This window comes from Alligator mississippiensis, chromosome 2, assembly GCF_030867095.1.
Source record: "Alligator mississippiensis isolate rAllMis1 chromosome 2, rAllMis1, whole genome shotgun sequence".
NCBI lineage: Eukaryota > Metazoa > Chordata > Crocodylia > Alligatoridae > Alligator > Alligator mississippiensis.
Window position 1 is genome coordinate 183661154 of NC_081825.1, and position 24484 is coordinate 183685637.

The 24484-nt window shown below is 44.2% G+C and overlaps 1 protein-coding gene across 4 annotated transcripts; it reads right to left on the minus strand.

Annotated features, from left to right (window-relative positions):
• On the minus strand, window positions 1-23886 carry GATD1 (glutamine amidotransferase class 1 domain containing 1). Of its 4 annotated transcripts, XM_019485160.2 has the most exons (9): window positions 23863-23886; window positions 22937-23030; window positions 20143-20219; window positions 14124-14229; window positions 12457-12564; window positions 11334-11428; window positions 5333-5426; window positions 1510-1621; window positions 1-991 (listed from the first exon to the last, which is right to left on the minus strand). In XM_019485160.2, the coding sequence occupies exons 1-9, from the start codon at window positions 23869-23871 to the stop codon at window positions 982-984; spliced, it is 705 nt and encodes a 234-aa protein (XP_019340705.1). In that variant the 5' UTR covers window positions 23872-23886; the 3' UTR covers window positions 1-981. The 4 variants fall into 4 exon arrangements, with proteins under 4 accessions (XP_019340705.1, XP_006263745.1, XP_019340704.1 ...); XM_006263683.4 differs by lacking the exons at window positions 22937-23030; window positions 23863-23886 and adding an exon at window positions 21706-21862; XM_019485159.2 differs by lacking the exons at window positions 22937-23030; window positions 23863-23886 and adding an exon at window positions 21479-21641 and having other exon boundaries at window positions 1-988.
• Window positions 23887-24484: the final 598 nt, after the last annotated feature.

Consider the following 24484-nt stretch of genomic DNA (forward strand, 5'->3'; position numbering starts at 1 on the left):
TTTAGATGCAAGGCTCAGTCTATTTGGTTCAAAGTAATTACATTTTCCACATTTTTCCTCCCATCACAAAATTCCAAGCAACATACAATGGCACTGTAATCATGAAAGAAATTTTCCACACCATCCAAATATAATAAAAATAATACAAGCAGCATAAGTGAAGACAACAACCACTTAGAGGGCTGCTTAAAAAGAACAGTTCAGCAGACAGCCCTTTATACAGAAATATATGAATCTGAATAGACAATGAGAAAAACCAAGAGCATGTAATTTCAGTAACATCTTCAAGGTGAGCTGCCTTCAGACTTGACTTTTCTGCTCCATTCCTGCTGGATTTGACTAAACGTTCTCCTTCATATTTCATGTATGTCGCCATTTGATAAATCCATTAGAGTCTGGAACCAGCTTTATGACTCACTGGACAGGGGACTAGAATAGGCTTGAAACCATTTAAATGCAGCATTAACTAGGGATTTTTATATTAAAAATCAAAAAGACTCCTGCTGATTAATGAATGTGCCTTACTACAGTATATTTCAGAACTACGCTTTGCCAAGATGAAGAATTACCAAGGTCCAATAAGTGTTGATAATGTGGCCCTGGATGGAGTCAATTTCTCACTACAAGTAAAAATGTTGGTACTATAAACATAAATGTTTTCTTAAAAAAAAACCCGAACAAACCCAAGAGTCAGTGCAGACTTAAGAGCAGGATCAGAAAAGGGGAGAAAAAATGTGCTAATAAAGTGAGACTATCAGAATCATCCATAAGGTACACTGCATTTCAATGCTTTCTTATTTCACAGGTTCCATCCGTTCATTCCACATGTACAAACATAGAGATTGCCTCTTCACATCAAACTGACTGTTAGTCCATAACAGAAATGCCAAGATGCATCTGACAGCAAGAGATCCAGTTCACAGATATGAGACTCTTCAGTCTGGTCCTTCATCCATCCCAGCTACAAGGAGACCTGCTCCTTCATTTCCTGCTGAAAGAAACAAATCCACTGTCATGACACAGACCGTTAACATGTAGGAGATGAATGTAGGTTAGAAGAGCCTTCCCAGAGCCAAAGCAGATTTTGGTGCTTATTTACAGGCAGAAACAAGGAAAGGGAATAAATACAATGTAGGAATACACTGTTCATTCCTACTATTCCAAATATGTGGATATGTCCAAATAATAGCCCAAAGTACAACAAGCTACACAAAAGGTATCCCCTCAGTGCACAGATCTTGTGAACTCAATTCTACATTTCCATTTATCAGTCTCTGAGCAGTTTTGAATTTTTACCTGATAAAAACCTGTCAATACCACTGTTAGCGAACAGAAACTGAGGACTTAACTGGAAGGTACACCAGATGATAGAAGAATCACATCTCTGCTACTAATACCAGGACTATATTCCTTTTTGCGGCACTATTCAATGTTATTCCTGAAAATAAATTCAGGGCACTTCCTGGTCAATTAATCCATTCCCACAGTACTTCACCTATATTTCCTCACCTGCCATTGCAGAGAAGAACAAGATTGTGGACTGCAGCAATAGTGGAATTCTCATTTTGTCCTGTAACCAGATGTCTGTCCAACACTATGTGTATAGCATCTGGCTTGCTGGCTGTATCCAAGGAAAAAAAGAAACACATTGAATATTGATATGAATAGATATCATTTAATTCAGATTTCACCCATCTAATAAGGCTGTACTAAACATGATATTTCAAATGAAATTACCTGTTTGGGGACTGACCGATCTGGGGGGGAAAAAAAAATATCAGTGCGCCAGTACTGAAAATCTGATCTAATCAAAGTTTTCTGAAACTTTCATGAGGAGATTCCTGCATTGAACAACAGCAGGACTGGCCCTTCAGTTGCACCTTTTTCGTCAGAGGGAATCTGCATTTTAAGGAGATACACTGGTTTAAAAGACTGAAGTGCAATTCTTTAACTTCCAGTCATCTTGCAATGCATTATAAAAGGGTCTCACTGAAGAGACCAAGTAAGCACTACCCTAAAAAAAAGGGTCTGTGGCAAGGTACTTGTTTTTTCTCTATTGTGAAAACAGCCTTCTATCTCAATATTTACTAGAAACATGCTATTTCACTATGCATGTCCCAACTCTTCTCTACCAAAGTTTGTGGTGGGTTTTTTTGTTGTATTTATTTATTTTTATTTATTTATTTATTTTACACGTACTATTATTTTACCAGATTCCGTTAGCCTGTTTCACTTCCTTCCCCTCTCCCCGCCACTTCTTTGTGACCACTGCTACTTATCCAAATGTGAGGAGGTAAAAATAGTACAGTACCAGGTATGTTCCTCTTGTCCCACACGCTTTAGTAATGCTTCAGCCAAGTCTATATGACTAGGTGTGCACCAATAGAGATTTCTGAGGCCAATACCGATAGCCGATTTTTAAGGAGGCATATTGGCAGATATCAATCTGATTTCCAACACGCAGCCCTGCAGCATGGAAAGCTACATGCAGCTGGTAAGTCTGGTGTGGTGGAAGGGGAGAGAAGTGGCATGGGGGAAGGAGGGAAGGCCCCTGTGGTGAAAGAGGAAGTGGGGCTGGGGCAGGCACTGCCCAGCTGGGGTGGGGTGGGGCAGAACATAGGACGGAGCCACAGGGAGTGTGGGGCAGCTCTCACCACTGCACACACCCCAGGAGGGCATCGGGGAGGGGTCATGTGCCCCCAGATCTGCGCAGGACGGGGCGGGCTGCAGTTGTGGGCTAGGGCTGTGCTCGGGGTAGGTAGTGGCAGTGCTGGGAGGGGGCTACAGCCAACCCAAAATTTGCCGTAGCCCCCCCAACCCCTCCTCCCAGTGCCACTGCTGTCTGCCCCGAGCACAGCCCAGCCCAGTTGGGAACAGCCTGGTGCAGCCCCGGCCCCAGCCCGCAACAGCAGCCCACCCTCCCTTGCGCAGATCCTGGGGGCACATGCAACCCCTGCACCCCCCAGACGAGCTGCGGCTCTGTCTTGTCCCCCACCCTGGCTGGGCAGCACCTGCCTCGGCCCCAACCCCACTCCCTCCCTCACCACAGGGGCCCTGATCTGCGCCCCCCACGCCCCTTCCACCACAACAGACTCACCAGCTGCACTCCTCACCACCAACACGCTGCCCTGCAGCCGCACACATGCACGGGACATTTATCGGCCACATCATGCTGATTCCCGATACAGTCAATTTTCTTTATATCGGTGCCGATCCAATATTAGACCAATGTATCGGTGCACCTCTATATATGACATCACAAGCAGTCATTACGGAGGTGATGCTGGGTTATTATTACTGAATAAATTATGTGGAGAAAAAAGCTGATCGAAGAGGGGGAAAAACACACACAAATAGCTCGTGATAAAAACAGGAAAAAAGGGCACGTGGGAGTTGGATGAGATATTAGCACTATTTTCTTGTCAGAGTGTATATGCATGACAGCATGTCTTACAAAAAAGGTCTGTTTCTGTTTCCATTAGAAATCACACAAATAGAATTCCTAACTTTTGTCCATTTCAAGTCACATTAACAAAAGACAAAACAAAAAGTAGTTTAAATACTTTAGGCTTCTCTTTTTCAGGTGCAGAATAAAAAAAATTACACTTGAATTTCCAGTTTCAGATGCCAAACAAACCAGGGAACATGACAGACAACTATAACGAAGGAACACAACCCTTCTACAACAGGGATACTCAAGCCTCAGCCCATGGGCCAGATTCAACCTGCAGCCCTGAGTCATCTGACCTGCTCCCCACAGGTCTAGAAATCTGGTGGCAAACAGCAGTGGGACTGCTTCCCCAAGACCAAATTTATGAACCCATGGGGAGCCCCAAGCCCTGTGTACTGATCAGGCACCCAATCCCAGTGTTGGTGGCCAGGCAGGGGCAGTGCCAGGTCCCAGAGCCCAGCCTCCCACATGCTGAGATTGGAAGTGGGCAGCCCCAGGGCCCAATCCCAGTGGGTAGGATTGGGCAGGGGCAATGCCAGGCCTCCAGAGACCAATCCGTGTGTGGGGGGCAGGAGGGAGCAGTGCTGGGCCCCAGGGCCCATTCCTGACATGCAGGACTCTATCCCAGCCCACATACAAGGCCTGCCCCACTCATTTGGCCCACGGGGCCAAAAGGCTGGAGGACCACTGTTCTACACTATATTATTTCATTTTCTCCAAGGATCTTCAGTACCACTGTAAATATGGCACATAGATAGAGCAAAGTGAAAAACCATTCTGAGCTTTCAGCAACAAAGCAGAACAGTAGGCATTTAAGTTGGGGTAGAAAGTTAAGATTGGATTTTTTTCCCCTCTTTAATGAAATGTTTTTTTTGAGTCATGGTACCCGAGGTCTTTCAACTGAAAGTCAAACTGCCACTAAAGAAACACCAAAGTTTAACATAGACTGAAACATAAAGAAACTGTCAGGCTGATATGAAGAGAAGAACATGAGACTCCCCTGTGGACAGTGACTTGAGTTAAGGGAGCACTTTTGACAGATGACAAATATTTGTCCTTATGTACATTTTAGAGGACTGACTGATCTTTAAACATTAAATTTGTTGTTTAAGTTAGATTTGTTACTAATTTATTTAAAAAAGGAAGTCAAACTGTTTGATACACAACACACAAAAACAATATATCAACTTGAGAAAAAACTAGTATTGCAAAGTCCGTTTCGACAGGCTACTGAATATTCTGTTCACAAACAGTCCACAGGCACAGAATTAAAACAGGCCAAGTAACTAATAATTTTTTGGTGCATGTAAATCTAAAAAGCATGTCCAGCTACCCTGGAACCATGAGAAGTGCATTAACAGAACTGTGTAGATCAGGCTTGCCCAACATGTAGCCCTCCAAGCTGTTTTCTGAGACCCGAGGTGCTGCAACGGGAAACGAAAGTAAACAATGTACTTTCGTTTCGGGGGGGGAGGAGGAGGAGGAGTGACGTGATACCACTTCCTATGAGATCTTTGAATATGGCTCGCCGGCCCGCTAGATGATAAGAAGTTCATGATCCAGCCCCACATTCAAAAAGGTTGGACACCCTTGGTATAGATGGATGCAGATACTAACTGCCTTTTACAGTTGCATTGGATTCAGGTACAATCCAGCCACTGGGAATTATCACCAATATGGGCAAAGAGTTGTGATTTTAAAACATTTTTAAAATACCAAGGCCTTTTCTTATAGGTGTTATATCTTGTATTTCATGGGGGGAAATAAAAGTTATTCTATTATGGTCCTGCTCATATGCATAGATAGCAAGGGCACAAAGACTATTTCACCAGTAATACCCATTCATTAAAAGTAACGCTAGATGATTCAGAAGTGATATACCACTAAATGTAGCTCCAGAGTCTTTCACAAAGTCTTCCACAATAATGGACAAACTGGAAAAATTGGCCTGTCTTACCAGTTCATACACAGAAGGCTGAAAAACAAATAGGAAAAGTAGATAAATCTACTTTGCTTTTAGAAAGAAAACCAAGCACAATTTACAAGGTAAGCCTACTCTTCACAATTCATTTTTTCTGTCCATACTTCTTTCCTCCCAAAAGGTTTTTCTCCCTTAAAGCATATAAAAATATGTTTTTTGGAAGCTTGCTGCACACTCAAATGAGGAAGGAAATTAGAAATGCTCATGGGACCTTCTCAGTGAGGATATATTTTTGGTGCATCCTTGGTGTATATGCTCAAAATTCTGGGGATTCAACCAATCTTTTAGTTTTGCATTGATACCATATGAAAGCATCCTATTTTAGCAGAATGGGAAAGCCATGTCCCTAGTGGATGTCATGGGGTTTGCTGCTCTTCTCTATTCCCCTATTACAAGGTCTCTACAAATAATGACCAGTGAACACCTTTGCCCATGTTATAGACTAGGGCACTGTGCTTAGAAAACCAGAAGAGAAGCTTCTGAAGTAACCCATTAGGCTGGATGTTCCCAGACTACAGTCCACAGATCACTGGTGGTCTGAAGGGCTATTGTAAGAAGCCTGAACCACAATCCCCTTTTCAAAACATTCATTTTGTGACCACACCAACATTATATTTGTGTCAACAGGGCTAAAGCAGTAATGTCCAATTCATCCAGCCCTGCAGGGGACACGGCCACATCATCTGGCAATTAAATTCTGTGACCACTCCCCCACCACCAAATTTCTGGACACATTGGGTACCCCGCAGGCCAGATGACAGCTCCACAGGCCAGATCTGGCACATGGGCTGCATCCTGGTCACCTCTATATTAAAAGGAACTGAAGATTACAAATAATCTAGGGGAATTTGTAATTCCATGGCTCCTACAGAGAACATTGCTCAAGGTCACACACAATGTCAGTAACAGGACAGGGGCAAGAAATTGTACCTGGGTCCCAGGTTATCACCTCTACCACTGGGCTAGCTTTCCTCCCTGCCCCCTTTTTTCAAATAAAAATATGATGGTGTGGGGATATGGTAATCTGAAAGAAATGTTGAAGATTGACAGTGATTTTTTTGGTCCAAAGACTCTAGGAACCACTACAGTGGTTGAATTGATAACTATATTACAATATACTATCAAGCTCTGCAATTACAAATATAATTTCACTTCCAATTGATGGCTTTCAAGTTGTTTTGCAATAATAGCAATCTTATATGATCTTCAATATAATCTTTATAACTTGAGCCTCATCTACATTAAATTCAACATAACTGCACTTATGAGAGATGAGCAAAGCATAGCAATCACAGGATATCATCAGTAAGGATGGAATTATAGACATGCTATAAAAGAGCTCAAATACTTTGAGCCATTTTATGGCTTCTAATTAAATACTCTGTGGTATATTAGATTTTCCCACTGTGCTGTTTTTTTTATAGGAACCCTCATAAGGATATATATTTTTTAATATTAACATTCCTGTCTACTAAACCAAAAGCAGCAGCAGCTATGCCACCAAGGGCAGATAATTTAACAGTTTTCAGAGCTTTGTGACACTGAGTTCATAGAACCAATCCAAAATCTTAGTACAAAAGAAAGAAAATTCCCTTTCCAATGACATACTACTCGACTTCCATTTCATTGTGGTCTTGATAATGTTCATATTTAAATACATTTGATATATATAAATTCCACAATTATAGAATGTAGTTATTCTTTACGGCAACATCCTGGACTACAGAACAAGTCCTTTGTTCCACATCTAGAGTAACTTCTCTGCTTTTAGTTAAAGCTGTGGCCCTTAGCCTTCAGGACTAGCTAAAAGGTGCTGAAAAGACAGCTCTCACTGTTTCGCTCTATGGATCTGCCATCCTGCATTCGTAGCAGAACGTGAGACACACCACTAATTAAACTGGGTAGAGAAGACAAGCCTGGATGCTGTAGAATAGTATGCATAATTAAATCCACCTAACCCAGGGGTGGGCAAATGCATCCCACCAGGCCATTCTATCTGGCCCATGGGGCCCCTAAAAAATTTAGAAAATTAATATTCATCTTCCCCTGGCTGCCCACCATGAGGACTTCGATGGCTTGCCAAAATTCAGTAAGTGGCCCTCCACTCAAAATTACTGCCCGCCCCTGACCTAACCTGTTTTCCACACTGTATCTCCAGAATAGTCAGTTGGGCTACACAGGACAGTGTTTTTGCCCAACTGTACATTTTATTATCCAACTGCATCATCAGGTAATTTCCTTTTTATAGAATGCACGTTTAATGAAAGCTTCCCCACAGATTACAGTTTAACATATTGGCTCAGATTTTACATGCCTCTAAGAAAACTCATTTCTATTGTTTCCATAGCAACTGTAACTGGATCACAATGTATGTATTATTATATTAAAAACCAACTATACCACACACAATTATACCAATGTGTATACAAAGAACCTGTATTACAGCTTCCATGAGAACCAGAACTTATAATTTCCTGACTGTGCATGTATATTTTCATCCATAACAGCTGCATTAAGGAAAATTTTGTATGACCCTGATAAATTAGCATAGATGGCTTTAGTCTGTGTGAGATCTGAGACCCCACAGCACAGCAGCACAATAGGATGAGTAAGAGATCAGTAACTGCTGCCCTAGTTTGAAATTCTTTTAACTTGCACGAACAGCCCTTTTCTAAGCCAGCTCCCTTTAAAACTTAAAAAAAGGAAATTAAACAAACTGTCAGCCTTATGGCACTAAACTTTTAAAGGTAAGAGCCTGTTCTGTTACAGGTTGGCTGATCTCCTCCGAAGGGCTTTAAACTAGGTTCATCAGGGGACGGGGAAGCAGAGGCTAAGAAGAACCTAGGACCAGCGAGCTATGAGCAATGCACTGGACTAGTCCAGGTAAGCACTAAGGAGCCCGATAGACGTCAGGACAGGGGTGTACCAAGGGGACCCATCAGGGGGCTTAAATGTCTCTACACTAATGCTAGGAGCATGGGGAACAAGCAGGGGGAACTTGCACTCCTGCTCGCAAGCAACAACTTTGACCTGGTTGACCCGAAACCTGGTGGGACCCTACTCATGAATGGGCAGTAGGCATTGAGGGTTACAGGTTGTACAGATGGGACACAGCGGGGAGAAAAGGTGGGGGTGTTGCTCTCTCTGTTAAGGAACAATATACATCCTCTATAATCAAGATGGGATCAGAGGAGGGTCAAACCGAGGTAGCGTGGGTCAGGATATAAGGGGGACAGGGGGAAAAGGAACTTGGTAGTAGGGGTCTACTACAGACTGCCACACCAGGAGGATGAGCTAGACCTGGAATTCTCTGGGCAGCTCTCAGAGGCCATATGGTCGAGAGATATGGTTGTCATAAGTGACCTAAACTACCCTGACATCTACTGGGAGAAGCAGTCAGCCAAATCTAACCGCTCACGTAGGTTCTTAACCTGCATACAGGACCTCCACCCAACGCAGAAGGTATACGATTCCACTAGGGGAAACATCGTGCTGGACTTGGTGTTAGCTACAGTGGAAGACTTGGTGGCAGGTACAAGGTAACCTAGGGGACAGTGACCATCGATTAATTGAATTCACTATCCAGCAAAGGGTGGGTAAACTAACCACCAGGGCTGAAGCACTAGACTTCAGAAAGGCTAATTTAAATGTGCTCAGGAGATTAGTTAGTGAGGCGTTAAAACTCAAGAGCATTGGTGAAGTGAGGGTCCAGAAAGGGTGCTTGTTCCTCAAGGGAGCAATCCTACGGGCACAGGAGACAATCCCATTGCACATAAAAGGGGGCAAAGGGGCCAAGAAGCTGAACAGGGAAGTCCAGGAAAGCCTAAGGGCAAAAAAAGAGGTATACAGGCTGTGGAAACAGGGGTTAGTTACCAAGGAGAAGCATACCTCCCTGGTTTGCACTTGCAGGGAATCAGTTAGGAAGGCCAAAGCAGGATTAGCATTTAGGCTGGCGACAAAAATTAAGGAGAACAAAAAGTCCTTCTTCAGGTATATAGGGAGCAAAAAGAAGGCGCAGAATAGCATAGGACCCCTATAGGACAAACTAGGGCAACTGGTGACAGACAGGGAGGACAAAGCAGAGCTCTTCAATGAGTTATTTGCATCTGTATTCCTAGACATAGACCAAGACGCATCTCCCAGTTGGATCATAGATAGATACAGGAAGGACACCATCCCACAGACTGTTAGCACAGCCTTAATGAAGGGGCACTTGGAAAAGCTGGATGTGTTTGAATCAGTGTGCCCAGATGAACTTCATCCAAGGGTGCTGAAGGAATTGGCCAATGTCATAGAAGAGCCACTGGCATGGCTATTCAAGCACTCATGGTGCTCCGGTCAGGTCCCAGAGGACTAGAAGAGGGCCAATAGAGTCCCCATTTTCAAGAAGGGGAGGAGGGAGGAACTGGGAAACTATAGGCCAGTTAGTCTCACCTCTATCCTTGGGAAGACTCTGGAAAAAGTCATAAAGGATCACATTTGTGGGAGCCCAGCAGGGGAAATAATGCTGAAAGGAAATCAGCACAGGTTCATTGTAGGTAGATCCAGCCTGACTAACCTTGTTTCTTTTTATGACCAGGTCACAAAATGCTTAGATGCAGGAGTTGAGGTAGATGTCATCTACCTAGACTTTAAGAAGGCCTTCAATACAGCATCTCATTCTGTTCTCCTAAACAAACTGACAGGCTGTGATGTAGATAATTACACAGTCAGCTGGGTAGCAAATTGGTTTAGGGGTCGCACCTAGAGAGTGGTGGTGAATGGGTTGATAAATTGACCCAGACAGATGTGGGCAGTGGAGGCCTGCAAGGCTTGGTCCTTGGACCAGTTCTATTCAATGTCTTCATCAGTGACTTGGACAAGGGTGTGGAGAGCACTCTATCCAAGTTTGCAGACGATACCAAATTATGGGGTAAAGTTAACACACCAGAGGGTAGGGAATGGATCCAGGCAGATCTGGACAGGTTGGAAAAATGGGCAGAAAGGAATAGGGTTCAGTTCAACAAAGACAAGTGCAAAGTGCTGCACCGGAGGAAAAAGAACCACCAGACTTACAGGCTGGGGGGATGACCTTCTCAGCAGCAGAAAGGGATCTTGGAGTCATAGTTGATCTGAGAGGATCTTGTGGCTGCCTATAAATTCATCAGGGAAGGGCAGCATGGAATAGGAGATGCTCTGTTTACTAGGGCACCCCCTGGAGTAACTAGGAACAATGGCCACAAATTGCCAGAGAGCAAATTTAGGTTGGATGTTAGAAAGAACTTTTTCACAGTAAGGGTTGCCAGAATCTGAAATGGGCTTCCAAGGGAGGTGGTGTTCTCCCCTACCTTGGGGGTCTTCAAGAGGAGACTGGACAAGGTTGTCTGACCCCAGCACTCTTTCCTGCCCAGGGCAGGGGGTTGGACTCGATGACCTACTGACATCCTTTCTGACCCTAACACCTATGAAACTGAATAGTCAAACTAGTCTGTGGCTCCTAAAGCCCCTAAATATCAGCCAGAAAGGTTGCAGTGAGTCTGCTTAGAAGTTGTGTCACCTTATTTGTGGTTTATGAAAATGTGAGAATGGTACTGCTCACAGAACAACACTGAAAATGCAAAAGACCCCTTGTATATACAGTTTAGATCCCCCTACACAGCTCACCATCCTATGATACCTCCTGTCAGGGCCAATCCTGATAAAGTCTGTGTTCCAAAACTGCAAACACACCAGATCAATTGTTCTGATGTGGACCAAAGGGTCTCAAACCCCAATATAAAATATCATGCACTATCACTTATTGTGGCACAGCTCCCTCACACATCACATGGCAAGAAGTTGGTAAAATCCTCACATGGCAAGAAGCTACTCTAAGAAATCCCGCTCTTGGCTTTAAGAAATCTCACTCTCAACCAAACCTACCCCAGTCAGGCTGTATCCATGAAATACCCAGGATTTATCCTCATTTGTGGCACAGCATAAGGCAGCAACTCCGTGTCCAACAGCACAAATAGGCTCTAAAGAAAATAAGAAAGTATTTGAGAAATGTACTTAATTGTAAATACCCTGAAAGTAACAGCATCAAACAAGATCTCTCATATTACTGTAGTTTGCCTTCCGAAAGTGAATTTATGCCATTTCATTTGTGTTCTCTGGTTTCAATGGTTTTCTGCTTGTCAGTTTTACAAAGTTTGACCACCATCCTGTACAGTTCTGTGCATGCTTAACTTTAAGTCTATGTCATGCACTTGAGCTCAATGGAACTACAACACTTATGTGCCTGGATTTTAAATATAATGTGGGGGAACCCTTGTCTTGGATTCAAATACCAACCCGTGTCAGGCAGCTGCTGCAGCTTTGGCCCCGACCTGGGCCCAGGATTGGAGCTGTTGCCACAGCTCCTGCCATTTTGGGGCCTGGGTGGCTCAAGGTGGCTTGTTCAGTGGGGCAGACCACATAGCATGCAGCCAGGGGTAGACTGCCATGGCTACAGCTCTCGCCCCAATCCGGGCCATGGACTGCTGTCACTGCTTGGCTGGGGTCAGGGCCACTGTGTGCTCTGCCCCAGGCCAGAGCCACCACATAGGCCAAGTGGCAGCAATGGAGACGAGCAGCATGGGGGAGGGGAGCAAATGGCAGGGGAGCAGGGACCAACGGGCAGGTATTGGAAGGGCAAAGCTGTTTCTCTCCCCCCACCCCTAATCTGCTTTCCCCACCACAGCAGTATGGAAACAAATTTAGTATTACCCTCCCACAATTAGATTCCATATATGGAAAATGATAACATACTAATAATTTTCCATGTACAGAATCAAATTATTGGGTGGTCACCTTAAATTCAAAGTCATCTTGGATCCAGGTGCATATGGTATGTAAATAATCCAAACCCTGGTAGGTATATCATCACTAGTTTACAAACTACTACAAACTTCCAACGTAAAGTAAATGAAATCCTGCATTGACCAATGATAATGAACAGATTCTAGATCTTACTGAACAAAAATGCACAAAAAACCCCCAAAGATCTCCAATAGGGTTTACCTACTGTTCTCTGTGCTGAAGTGCTGTAATATCCTTGCTAGGTATCCACTATTTGCAAGGTCAGTCACAGCCCCTGGACAATTAGGAATCAACAAGGCATGGTATCTAGCACCTAGTCAAGAGGAGAAAATATGGAAGATGAACCATAAATATCTTAACAGACAAGAATTTATTTTTAAATTTTTGGTGAGCCTTAACTTTCATAAATGCCACATTTTGAATGCAAAAAATAAATCAAACGAAAAAGATGCTACTCATGTGACTATAATTAGAGTCCAAAACTGGGGTATCAGAAGGAGTTATACTTTGATATAACACATGCAAATTCAAGTTTCTCATCAGTAAGGCTCTGCCTGCTGTTCTTCCCTTGTTTGATCTTCTGCATGTTTCTTTTGCACTACATAATCTCTTCCATGAGAGGCCACTTTGACGCCTTTGCTGACTTCATGCCTTCTTTCACGGATGCTCTTCTTGGGTTCTCTATGATAAACACCTGCCACTCTTCTTTCACAAATTGTGTTATAGCCTGTTTTACAATACTCTCTCATTGTCCAATACTCTTATGACACTGAATCCTCATGCCTTTCAAGTTTAAGCCCTTCCAAGCAAAACCTGTCAAGTACAGTCTACCTCAATGGCTTTGAGTACACATCTTTAGAAGAGAAAAAAGAAGGCCTTAGTTTTATAGTTTCATCTCATATTCTACTTTTTGTCCCACAGACTACTCCACGCTTTCTCAGTGCTGTCCAGGATGCAGATTCTCTAAGGGAAAAAAATCTAGAGGGATTCTCCAAAGGAAAAATTTTCCCTCGAGCCACTTCTAGTAAACACAAGTAGTTCTAGCAACTAAAGTGGCAAGAGTGTAATATCCATGAGGGCTGCGCAAAGCTTCAGCCGCCAATTTGATTCAGTGAAGATTCGGCCCGATTCAGCAGCCGAGTCTCATCAGGAGACCCTTTAATCTCTCTGAATCAAAGTGGAAGACTCCAAACCGATTTGGAGAAATTTGATGATTTGGACATAGACACAGCTTGAAATGTTTTATCTACATACCTCAAGGTACCAGGCAGCTTCTGAACACAGACAGTGGGGCGGATGGAGTGTCCCACAGGAGGTGTTCCCAGCATGCTCAGTGGTGGACACCCCCCCCCCCCCCCGCGCGCGACTGGTGCCACCCAAGTCTGGGGGGGCACCCAGGGTTCCCCCATAGCTGATCACTGAGCCAGGGGGAGGGGGCAGCGGCATCCCCCAGGTGCTCAGCAACAGACCTGGAAGTGAACTGGAAGTACACCCAGTCAACTTCCAGATCCCATGCTCCTGTGAGATGCTCCATCCACCCCACCACCGCAGTGTTCACGAGCCATGCCTGGCACCTCGAGGTATGTAGAAAAAACATTTAAAGCTGTGCCTAATCTCCAAATCAGCATCGAATCTTCAGATTCAGCCGAATCAAAATCGAGACAGTGATCTGAATCAATAAATAGAATCACTGCCCCCAAAGTGGGCCGAATCCAAATCAAATACGGCCCGCTTTGCACACCCCTAATATGCACCAGAACATGCCTTTTTGCTCCCCTCTCCCTCCCCCTTGAGGTTTAAGACAATGCATTTGTTTATTAAAGAAACAAAAACAGAGATGACATACATGGAGTTAATTTCAAAAGAGCTCACCATCAATTGACTCCAATTTCGCAGGATTTGCATAAGATTTCATCCGGAAGTCTTGTATCCAGCGCAAGTTGCTGTCATTCACATCTACAAAGTCAATTGGCTTCCCCTAATGAAATCATGATTCAAAGACAGCAGTTAACATCAGTACATAGTTGTCCGTTTAATTTATTTCCGACTGTCCAGTATGCCTCTTGGGTTTTGTTTTTATTATTTAAAAATACAGCTAAATATTCACTAAAGTCCAAACGGACTCCGTGTTTACAGAAAAAATAGGTCTCACCGCAAGATGCCTTAACCTTGGCCTGAAGGGCTTACCTAGTAAAAGGGCTGTATCTATGATTTACCTATTACATTTTTGCCAGTCATGCTGGTCAGGTGAATCCTCTCTGATGACACCAGTGAGACAGCAAAAGCCCCTAATATAAATGCAGTTATACTGACAAAACTACAAGGTTGTTTTTTTTCCCCTCTTAGGGGGAAAAGCAATAAAGTTGTTCAAGGAGCCAACATGCCAAATGTAGAAAAGATTTCTCTGACTGCCTGAATATATTTCAACCAGGTTGTAGCAGAAAGCCCCCTTTTCCTCTTGCCTGCATTTGCTCTCCCCTCTTTGGATATGTTTCTCTTTTTCTACCTTTTCTTCCTTCCTCTCTCTTTCACTTTAAGATAAGGAATTGTATTTTAAAATTTGTATGTGTGCATTTTGTATCTCCCCTTGTAGTTTGGTATTTTTATCTATTTTGTGTGCCATGGCATTTGTAGCTTATATTTTATACTCCTCACCTTTCAACTTGCAACTAAATGTGTTTTAGTAAGTTATACATTGTAACATTGTTAACAAGGGCAGGAATCAAACTGCCCTTCCCTGTATCAGGCTGGCCTCTGAAAGAGTGAGTGAATCAGTGATTGAATGTGTAACATGGAAGCAGGCAGCAATTATCACCTGGAAGCTGAACTCAATAGAAGACAATGTAACAACCGAGAAATCTCTAAACCTCACTGATCAAGGGCTAGAAGCCCTGGCCTGACTTAATCAACACCAGAGACCAACTTTTGGGCTGAATATCTCCAGATCGACCACTCCCAGAGCCCTATTCTAAATTCATCAACGAACTCACAAACCTGCACGTACATGCGGACGACCCCTGGGGCTAACAGATGCTGTCCAGTAGCCACCGGGGGGGGGGAAGTACCACGAGGGTCAATGACCCCTGGATTGGACAAACCAGAAAACTGGGGAGTCACCAAAGTCTGCCAGGGACAGATAAAAGGCAGTGAAAAGTGACCCTCAGTGGCGCCCTCTTGATCTCCAACTCGACCAGACCTGTCCAGCCAGAAGGACCAGCCGGCAACCCCCTTCTGGAAGATAACACCACACTGAAAGAAGCCTCAACGACAGACTCCAGCGCTTGTAGGATAGGTATACCTGACTCTGTAGCCTGCTACTGTGTGTGCACGCGTGCACCAGCCCCAAGGTTTATGATTACAGTGTTTCAATCCGCCTAATAAACTAGAATTTTAAGGATCCCGAGTTGGATATTTGTAGCCAACAAGGTAACCATAAGAGTTTTCAGTTGCTGGTTACCTGGCTAGATCAACTAGATTGTAAAAAGAACTCTATAGCAATAAAAAGGTTATTTCATTTCTTTGGCAAATTCTGCGACTTGGGTTCTCCTCCCCACCACCATAAGACGACTTTTATCAGTCTTGGCTGACAGCTATAAAGATAAGACAGTTCCATGAATTTGTATATATTTGTTTTTATTATTATTTTTGTGATTTATCTTTATATACTTTTAAGCTATTACTACTCGGCTGGACAAAAAAAACCCCACAGATATGTTTTTATGCATCATTTACTTTAAACTAAAATTCTCACCATTCCATTTGTTTGCTCTAATAAATCCATGACTTTTTCCATGGCAAGTAGTGAGCCTTTATTCTCAAAAGATTAACAATAGTAATGTTAACATTTGAACATCTAGACTGATAGAAACTAGGAGAATATTATACATTTGCCAGATGGTAATTTTAGTTTTTCTTTGCCTACAGCAAATTTGAATTACTGATCTAAAAGTAAATGTAAATGATTTAAATTCTATTATTCATTTTCACTTCTGAACAACATGAAAAGTGGAACTGCAAAAATACTTTTTTTTTTTTTTTAATTAACCCAAAGTCTACTGGCTATCAAGATTATTATGTAAGGCTTATATGATCAGTGAGAAAGTTAGCTGCATTAGTCTGAAGTCAGGCAAAAGGCAGGGTAGGGTGGCACCAGAAGACTAACTGGACCTGGACAGGTTACAGGGGTGGGCACATGAGAATAGGATGGGATTCAATACTGACAAAGTTGGGCAGTAAGAACCAGCAGCATACCTACAGGCTGGAGAACTCCCTTCTCAAAAGCACAGTGGCAGAAAGAGATCTTGGAGTCATTATTGATTCCAAAATGACCACGGGCTGCCAATGTGAGGACGTGATCAGGAAGGCTAACTGCACCTTGTCGTGCATCCACCGATGCATCACGAGCAGAGCCAAGGAGGTGATCCTCCCCCTCTATGTGACACTGGTCAGGCCACAGTTGGAGTACTGCATCCAGTTCTGGGTGCTACACTTTAGGAGGGATGTGGCCAGCATTGAGAGGGTCCAGAGGAGGGCACTCACATAATCCACGGACAGCAGGGCAGACCCTACGATTAGATGCTATGGGACCTGAACCTGTTCAGCCTTCACAAGAGAAGGCTAAGAGGGGACCTGGTGGCCGTCGATAAACTTACCAGGGGGGACCAGCGGGGAATGGGAGAGACCCTGTTCCCCCGAGCTCCTCCCAGAGTAACAAGGAATAATGGCCATAAGTTGTTTGAGAGTAGGTTTAGGCTGGATGTTAGGAGGCACTACTTCAGTCAGGGCAGCTAGGATCTGGAACCAACTTCCAAGGGCTCCTACCTTAGGGGTCTTTAACAGGAGGCTGGATAATTACCTAGCTGGGGTCATATAAGCCCAGTATTCTCTCCTGCCTAGGGCAGGGGGTCAGACTTGAAGATCTACTTAGATTCGCAGATGTAGGGTCGGAAGGGACCTATGAACTGGTTCAAAGAGGCTTTTGCATGAAAAACATACTTAGTAAGAGCCTACGTTCATTTAGTCTACTACCCAAGAGTACAAACAGACATACATCTGAAGTGCTTTGAATCCCAGGTCTGGGGTAGAATGAGGAATAGAACAGTGTGTTGTGTAGGCTAGGAGCATGCATATCTTTTAGGCAGCACTTCAAAATAAAGTTCTTTAAAAATGTTCCTCTTTTTCAAGGGTCAAGCTCTTTTTTGGCTGGAAATATCTGTACCCTTGCGGTTTGGAACACATCTGTTCATAACATCTGAAAACTGCCCAATGCTAGCCCCCAAACATGGCACAGAAATGTTGCTACACAGGAAATCATCTCTTTACATTGGTGTTACTGTGTTAGCTGCTGATTTTAACTTTGTACATGCACACAGAGCTTGTTGGATAGGAGCAACTGATTCAGGTTACTAGTTTGGGTATGAGGCAAACAGAAAGCCTCAATGCAGGATTAAAACAAGTCATTATTTTTTAATTGTCTTTACACAAATACAATTTCACTTTAACTGCAAAAGACAACCTTTCATTACATACAACTATGACCAAAAACCTACAAGGTCACACTAAAAGCAAAAAGTTGTTTACTGAACCTTTTATAATGAGGGGATGATTTGCAGTGAAGCGCATGCAAAATTTATCTTTCCATTAATCCACACAACTAAGTAAAAAATAAATTTATGCTCAATATCAGAAATGACCCCATGATTGACTCTGTGTGGGCAAACACAATGGTTTTCCTTTTAACACCTTAAAAAGGAGAAAAAAATCCAAATATTTAAACAAAAACACATGCTTTGATCAAACTGACACCCCAGCCCAGCCTCTGGCTTCTTTACTTTTCATTCTATCCAGGAAGAGCACACACCAACTGCTGACACTTCCCTAGCCTGACAAAGGGTTTTTGAACCTGAAAGCTTGCTTAATAACTATTCTCCAACTATTTGGGTTGGTCTAATAAAAGATATCAAATTCACCCAAGGAACCTTGTCTGCTTTGATCAAGGCATTAGTCAGTACAATTAAACAGTTAACAAAACACCAAAGGCAAGATTTTTTTCAGATCTTCCAGCCATTCTGCACTGCTCATGAGAGGCATGAAGACAGATCTGGAAACAGAACTCCTCCAGATCAGGAGGAACTCTCAGTTGATGCAGAGCTAGTATACCCAGTCTGCCAGACCTGCGCGTACCCCCCCCCCCCCCCCTCAGCTGAACACACAATACTGCAAGACCTAAAGCATCAGAGACAGAAGTGATACCTCTGTCCCCAACTGAGATACTAAATACTGCCAACTGCAATCAGAATATAAATCAGAGCTGTGATTCTCAACCAGGGTGCCATGGGGTGCCACACAATATAAGCATGTTAGATGTGTAAACACTTGCACATGATTCACAAGCTAAACCCAAACATTTCAGATAGGAATCCATAGTGTCAAAAACATGACCTACTGTAGTCCAAGTTCTTTGTAACAGAAGAACTACTCTATTATTTTCCAGTAGTCAAAAAAGAGAGTAAAAGCCAAGAGCTGGCATTCTCCAATGTGTAGCTCAAGTCTAACATGGCTGACAACCCTTGAGTTAGAGCACTAATTTATATTAGTGCGGAAAACATCAAGCCTAAGAATTAGAGAGACATACCAGGCTCCTTTAAGGTTTCTCTTAGCTTTACCAAATAGAAAGTAGATAGAATAGAAAATCCAGATTTAAGTTTTAAAGAATTGGATTAAAACCTCTTCCTCTCTTTATTGCTCAGTTTTCATTCTCTTGATGCTGTGATTTCCCTAGTTCTCTAACTGGTAGCCTTCCAAGGCAAAAAAGACCAGAAATTCTTTGTTTTCCCTTTTCTTCAACATTTCAGGCATTTTTGTGCACAACAAAGCAGCCATGAACACAATACCTAATTTTTCTCCCTTATAAGTAGGGCCTGGTTAAAATTCCAATTTCAAATTTTTTGGGAGGGGGGGGAGGGAGGAGGTGGGAAATCACTAAATTAAATTAATGGAGTTCCTCAGCAAGTGGCCATATCATGGCATTTCATCGCAACAAGATGGCTATTGCAGGCTGGGAGGGCCCTTGCATTGAGCAGGGGAAGAGCAGTTTGTTTCTTTGGGTAGGAAAACTTGGGCACTGAGAATTGGGGGGCAAGGGGAGAGAACACTTGTGCAGAGGATGTACCTCGTGCCAGGGTCTTCTGCCAAGGAAGCCCCCCGGGTGCCCACAATACCCCCGGGCCCTTGGTTTTCCCACTTAGAGGAGCAAACATCCCCTCCCCTACCCACCTCCGTCCTCTCTCTTCCCCCTGTCCCTTTTGAGCCCTTCCCCCCTCCCCTGGGTTGCCAGGCTTTTGCTGCTGGCTGAGGAATGCTTTCTCCAGCCTGCAGCAGCCAACGATACAAACAGCCCCCAATCTAGGTGTGAAAATGGCAGCCCTCATCACAATCGGGCCACAGTATCAGCCAGCTGGGCCCACGATATAAACCAGACCCTACTTATAGAAGTCATCTTCCAAGTTCTTAGAATCTGTCAGCATTTGTCAAGAGACCATAACAAAGGAGAACATTTCATTATTGCTACTAATTACAGAGGTCTCCACTTCCCAAACTTTTGAAAAGTACCAGGAAAGCCCCCAGTTTTGCTAAGAATTATGCACAGGTTTACAATGTACATATAAGGAATGCAACTGAGTGTAACGGGGTTAGAATATGTCTAAACTAAAACAAGGGTCAAAGGGCTTGAGGACTCATTGACTTAATCTATAGAGAGAAGCAAAGCTCCTCTTTATTACAAACCTTTTTATAACCCATTATATTACAAACAACTCCATTCACCAGGTACTGGCCGCTTCCAGATCCTCAAAACACATAATGGTGTCAATGATTGTGACCTCTCACTTACCCCTGGCGTGGCAACTTGTAGATTAAAAGCAGAGCTAGCCAGCGTGAAAGAATGAAGGAAGGATTGGGCAGACACCCCTAGGGAAAAAAAGAGTTGGACAATTAAAAAAATAAACAAACTAAAATCACTGCATCTTAAACCCAACTATACTGCACACATCTGGTCTACTAACACATGTTAACTGAATCTCCAATTCATTTTAAAGACTCCCAAGATCTCTACGCAAGCAGAATGCTCTGTATTCACAAAGATAAGAAATTTGGACCCTTTTAACTTGACATCACCCATTGCAATATACTGTACAGACCGGTGCAGAAAAAGTAAGAACAAGTCACCTCAGATTTAAAGAAATTAAAGTTAACAGCAGCTCCCCCCCAACCCACAAGTAACAGCCCACAAAGCTAGCGGCCATTCTCCAGAGAAAGGGAACCAAGCTGTGCCCTTTCCAAAGAACTCCCATAAGAGCGACCAGGCATAGAAAAGGATCATGCCACAAACCTCACCAAAATCACAGTTCTTACTAGACATTGCAGGTCCACGCAGGACAACTTGCAGCCACTTATGCATATTACAGCTCCTTCCCATGAGTACGGGAACTAACTGGTTCACCAGCCGTAACGAACAATACCACCACCGATACCGCAGGGGGACATGAAGATACTGTTAGCCTCAGTTTACAGATGTAGAGTAGTTAGGTGGCGTAAGTCTGAAGTCAGTCAGAAGATGATATAGTAACTATGAAATTATGGCAGTGGTGGCCAACCCCTGCCACAGGCACCACAAGTGCTAAAGGCAGCCTCTGTGAGTGGCATGTGGCAGACAGGGAGGAGGCAGGGAATACAGTAACAGATTTGTCAGGGAGCAGAAAACAGAGCAGTGAGCAGGGCAGGCGACTGGAGTGACCCTCAGGGAGGGCGCAGGGCTTAATCTGTGGCATGCCTGCCACCAGGGCTGGCCCACACTGCCTTTCCCTTTGGGCAGGCTGAGGCCAGGGTACCCAGGCAGACTGAAGCGGCTCCAAGCGCCACAGTCAGGACTCTCCCTGGTACCTGGACAAGGAACGAGAAGAGCATTGCAGGCCCTGCATGCAGCAGCCAAGACCTATTCGGGGGAGCTCCTTGCAGTAGCCAAGCCACCCACAGTTCGCCCCACAGAACTGATGGGCTCCAGCTGCACGGTGGCAAGTTGGGAACGGACGCAGACACCTGTATCGTGGATGTCCCCAGCCAAAGCAAGCAGGGCAGGGCCTGGGCGCAGCAGCCGGGGACGGGACCCTCCCAATCTGCCCGGGCTGCAGAGCCATGTACCACCAGCCCCGCTAAGAGCTGGCACGCACCCAGCACGTGTCTTAGGAGGCCTTGCCCTTCAAGAGCATGCGCACTGCCCACCGGGGAAAGGAGGCACAGGGGGACCCCCCCCACAACCGCCTGCGAAGAGGCGGAGCATGCGCACTGCCCACGGGAGGGAGTCAGAGGACGGAGCATGCGCACTACAGGGGGGCAGCCGTCACAGCATGCGCACTGTCCGCGTGGGGGACGACGGCTGGCTCGGGATGCCACTCACCCGCGGCGGCTGAGCTGGCGACGATGAGGCACGTGGGCTTGCTGAGCCGGTCCGACATGGCGCTGGGAAGGGCTGCAGCTGCCTCACTCGTGCAAACGAGCCCAGGGCCTCTGCGGCGCAAGCTCCGCACGCGTCAGGCGCCAATGCGCACGCGCCACTAGTGGCCGCCGGACCCGCCCCCTGCCCCGCCTCTGGTCGCGTGTGTGGGGACGGGGCCTCGTGGGACCTGGAGCGAGGGGGTGGGGCCGGGTGCCATAGTTACAAGCTGAGGGGAGAGGAGCATCATGGGATCGGAGTGCTATGGTTACAGGCTGAGGGAGAGGGGCATCATGGGATAGCCCCTAGTGGGACAGGGCTGGTCAGGTGGGTGGTAACCAGAGGCGCAAGAAGGAGGGAGCAGCTTCTTGCAGTGTGTGGGGAGACCCAGTTGTGGGGTGGTGGGTGTGTGACTGTAGTGAAGCAGACCGTGGCATTGTTCTTCACCCTGCACTTCACAAGCGCTGCTCAAATGACAAAGCAAAATGCTTGTGGGTTTGGAAATGCCAGCTTAATTCTGATTCCTGCTGTTGGAACCTCAGGGTGCTAATGCTAATCAGCGGCCCAGGGGAATTGCTGTGGGGTCTTCCTCACTGGAGGTTTCCAAAGGAGGCTGTGTAAGCTTTGACCAGGGACGATAAAGAGAAGCCGTCCTGCGTTTGTAGCAGGTCGTTTGAAGCCATGGACCCTTAAGGTCTCCCAACCCTATGGTTCAGTCTAGGGGCAAGCAGCCCACGCTTAACTCAGCCGTGGCCCCGCTCAGGGAGTACACATATGACTCAAAAGCATCAATTAATTTCAAGTGCCTCGTATGATACGCCTATATTGTAATTTCTTCCATTGAGGATTTTAAAGCATTTTTCTGTTCTCAACCCTGCTTTCATTGACTTCAGTCATATCTAGGAGTGCTCTGTCCCTTAACAAATCATAACTTTATAGAGTTCAAAGACAGAAGAAACCATCATCTTATATCTTGCTGCCTCCTGTAAATTACAAGACATTAAAATTTGCCTGCCCCCTTGAAATGTGAACAGAAAAACTGGATACGGTTTTCTGGTAGTGCTATTACCAACTCTGTACTGAGGCAAGATCCTGTCTTTTACATTGTATTGCTCTTTTTTATGCATCTAAAGATTGTATTAGCTGTTTTTGTCATAGCATGGCAATAGAAACACCTTTTGAAGTAATTACTTACCATAATTCAAGTCCTTTTTTGTTCTCCAAAACATTCCCATCCTCCTGCATGCTGGATAATCTGCATTCTTGGTTCTCCCATTGATTGTATTTGGCTGAATTAGAATGCATTTTGTGAAAATGTGAACATTTAACCAAATGATTTACACCTTTCTGTAACAGTAATCTGTTTGCCTTATTATCTGCCACCCTGGTATTCTGGTCTGCAAACTGCCAGAGATTTTATATTAACACCAGTGTCTTGGATAAAAAATAGCAAGCTGCATTAGACAAAGAACCAGTCCTTCCTTGGCAGGGTCCTGCCAGAAATGGCCCCCTATATTGCTATTCCCCTTTAAAGAAAGTAATGTTGAAATCTGTCAGTTTGGTCGTGTTTATTCAGTCTAATATATGCCCTGTTAATTCTGCAGCATTAATGGGTTTTAATAAAAATGTAATGAGGTGCTAAGTGAAGTGCATTGAAAAATTGCAAGCGTACTCTATTACAGTTGCTTTTATCAATTGGATATGAAATATTGTCAAAAAAGACAACAGGCTTGTTAACAAAGCCTTCTTACCATTAAACTAGATGGATTGCCATTATAGTTTCATGCTCTAATTCTCTGGTGATAAAAGTCCCAATTAACTATTCAATTATTATTTTACTCACAATAAACATCAGGCAAACCTGGGTCATCACATTACCCTGGGAGGATGGTTCATGCACAGTTCAACCACATTTAGAGGCTGTGACAAGCTAAAGCATACCCAGTGCAGATTGGATCCTATTCCATCCATTATTCATTCAAGTGGACTTGCAAGCTTAAGTGTGATCCTATCCCACTCTACTTATATCCCTGAAAAATAAGTGCCTACTTTTGTTACACAGCCATCATCTTATCCTTAAAACCAAGTCATAAAAAGCAGAGAGCAGGATGACACACCCACCTTTTGCATTAACTATTTTTGAGGGACTTGAGCAGGATGGACCAGGATCACAACAAGGCACCTTGGAGTTGAAATAGGACTGGGTCTATTCTGGCTCTCCAGAAAATTTAGGTAATATATGTGGTGGGAGAAACCTCCCTAAGGTCCGTTGTCTAGCTGTAATTTGATTGACAGACAACACGGGTAAAGAAAGACAGCTGTTTATTTGCTCGAGCAAAGACCATAAAGCCAGCAAAAGGCAAAATGGCCCCCCCCTCAAGGGTGAGGCAATCTTTCATATTTCTTATAACAAAGCAAGACTATATGATTAACAAAAAGCAATATTTGGGGCAGTGCTCTACAAATCTTTGTAAAAGCATATTTCTATTAAGCTGAACTAGCACTTTTAAAAGCTAAAAGCTAAGTAACAGTAACATTATGTTAGCAAAACCTTACACAGTAGAAGATACTTTTCAAGGACACAACCAGTAAGCTCAAACAATGGTTTCTCTGTCTTATCTTACTTTTTGCTGTAGCTGATTTTTTTTAGCACACAGACACAGATTCACTTTTTAACTCAGAAAATGCTTGGTGCAGTTAAAATGATTACTTGACACAAGCAAAGGCCTAGCTATCATTCTGC

Excerpts from the sequence above, each read along its gene's own strand:
- GATD1 (XM_019485158.2), bottom strand. The coding sequence starts at position 21,626 with ATGCTCCGTCCTCTGACTCCCTCCCGTGGGCAGTGCGCATGCTCCGCC. Across the intron at positions 20,220-21,478 it reads CCTCCTAAGACACGTGCTGG|GGGTGTCTGCCCAATCCTTC; the intron begins GTGCGTGCCAGC and ends TTTTTTCCCTAG. Across the intron at positions 12,565-14,123 it reads GAAATTGGAGTCAATTGATG|GTGCTAGATACCATGCCTTG; the intron begins GTGAGCTCTTTT and ends CCTCTTGACTAG.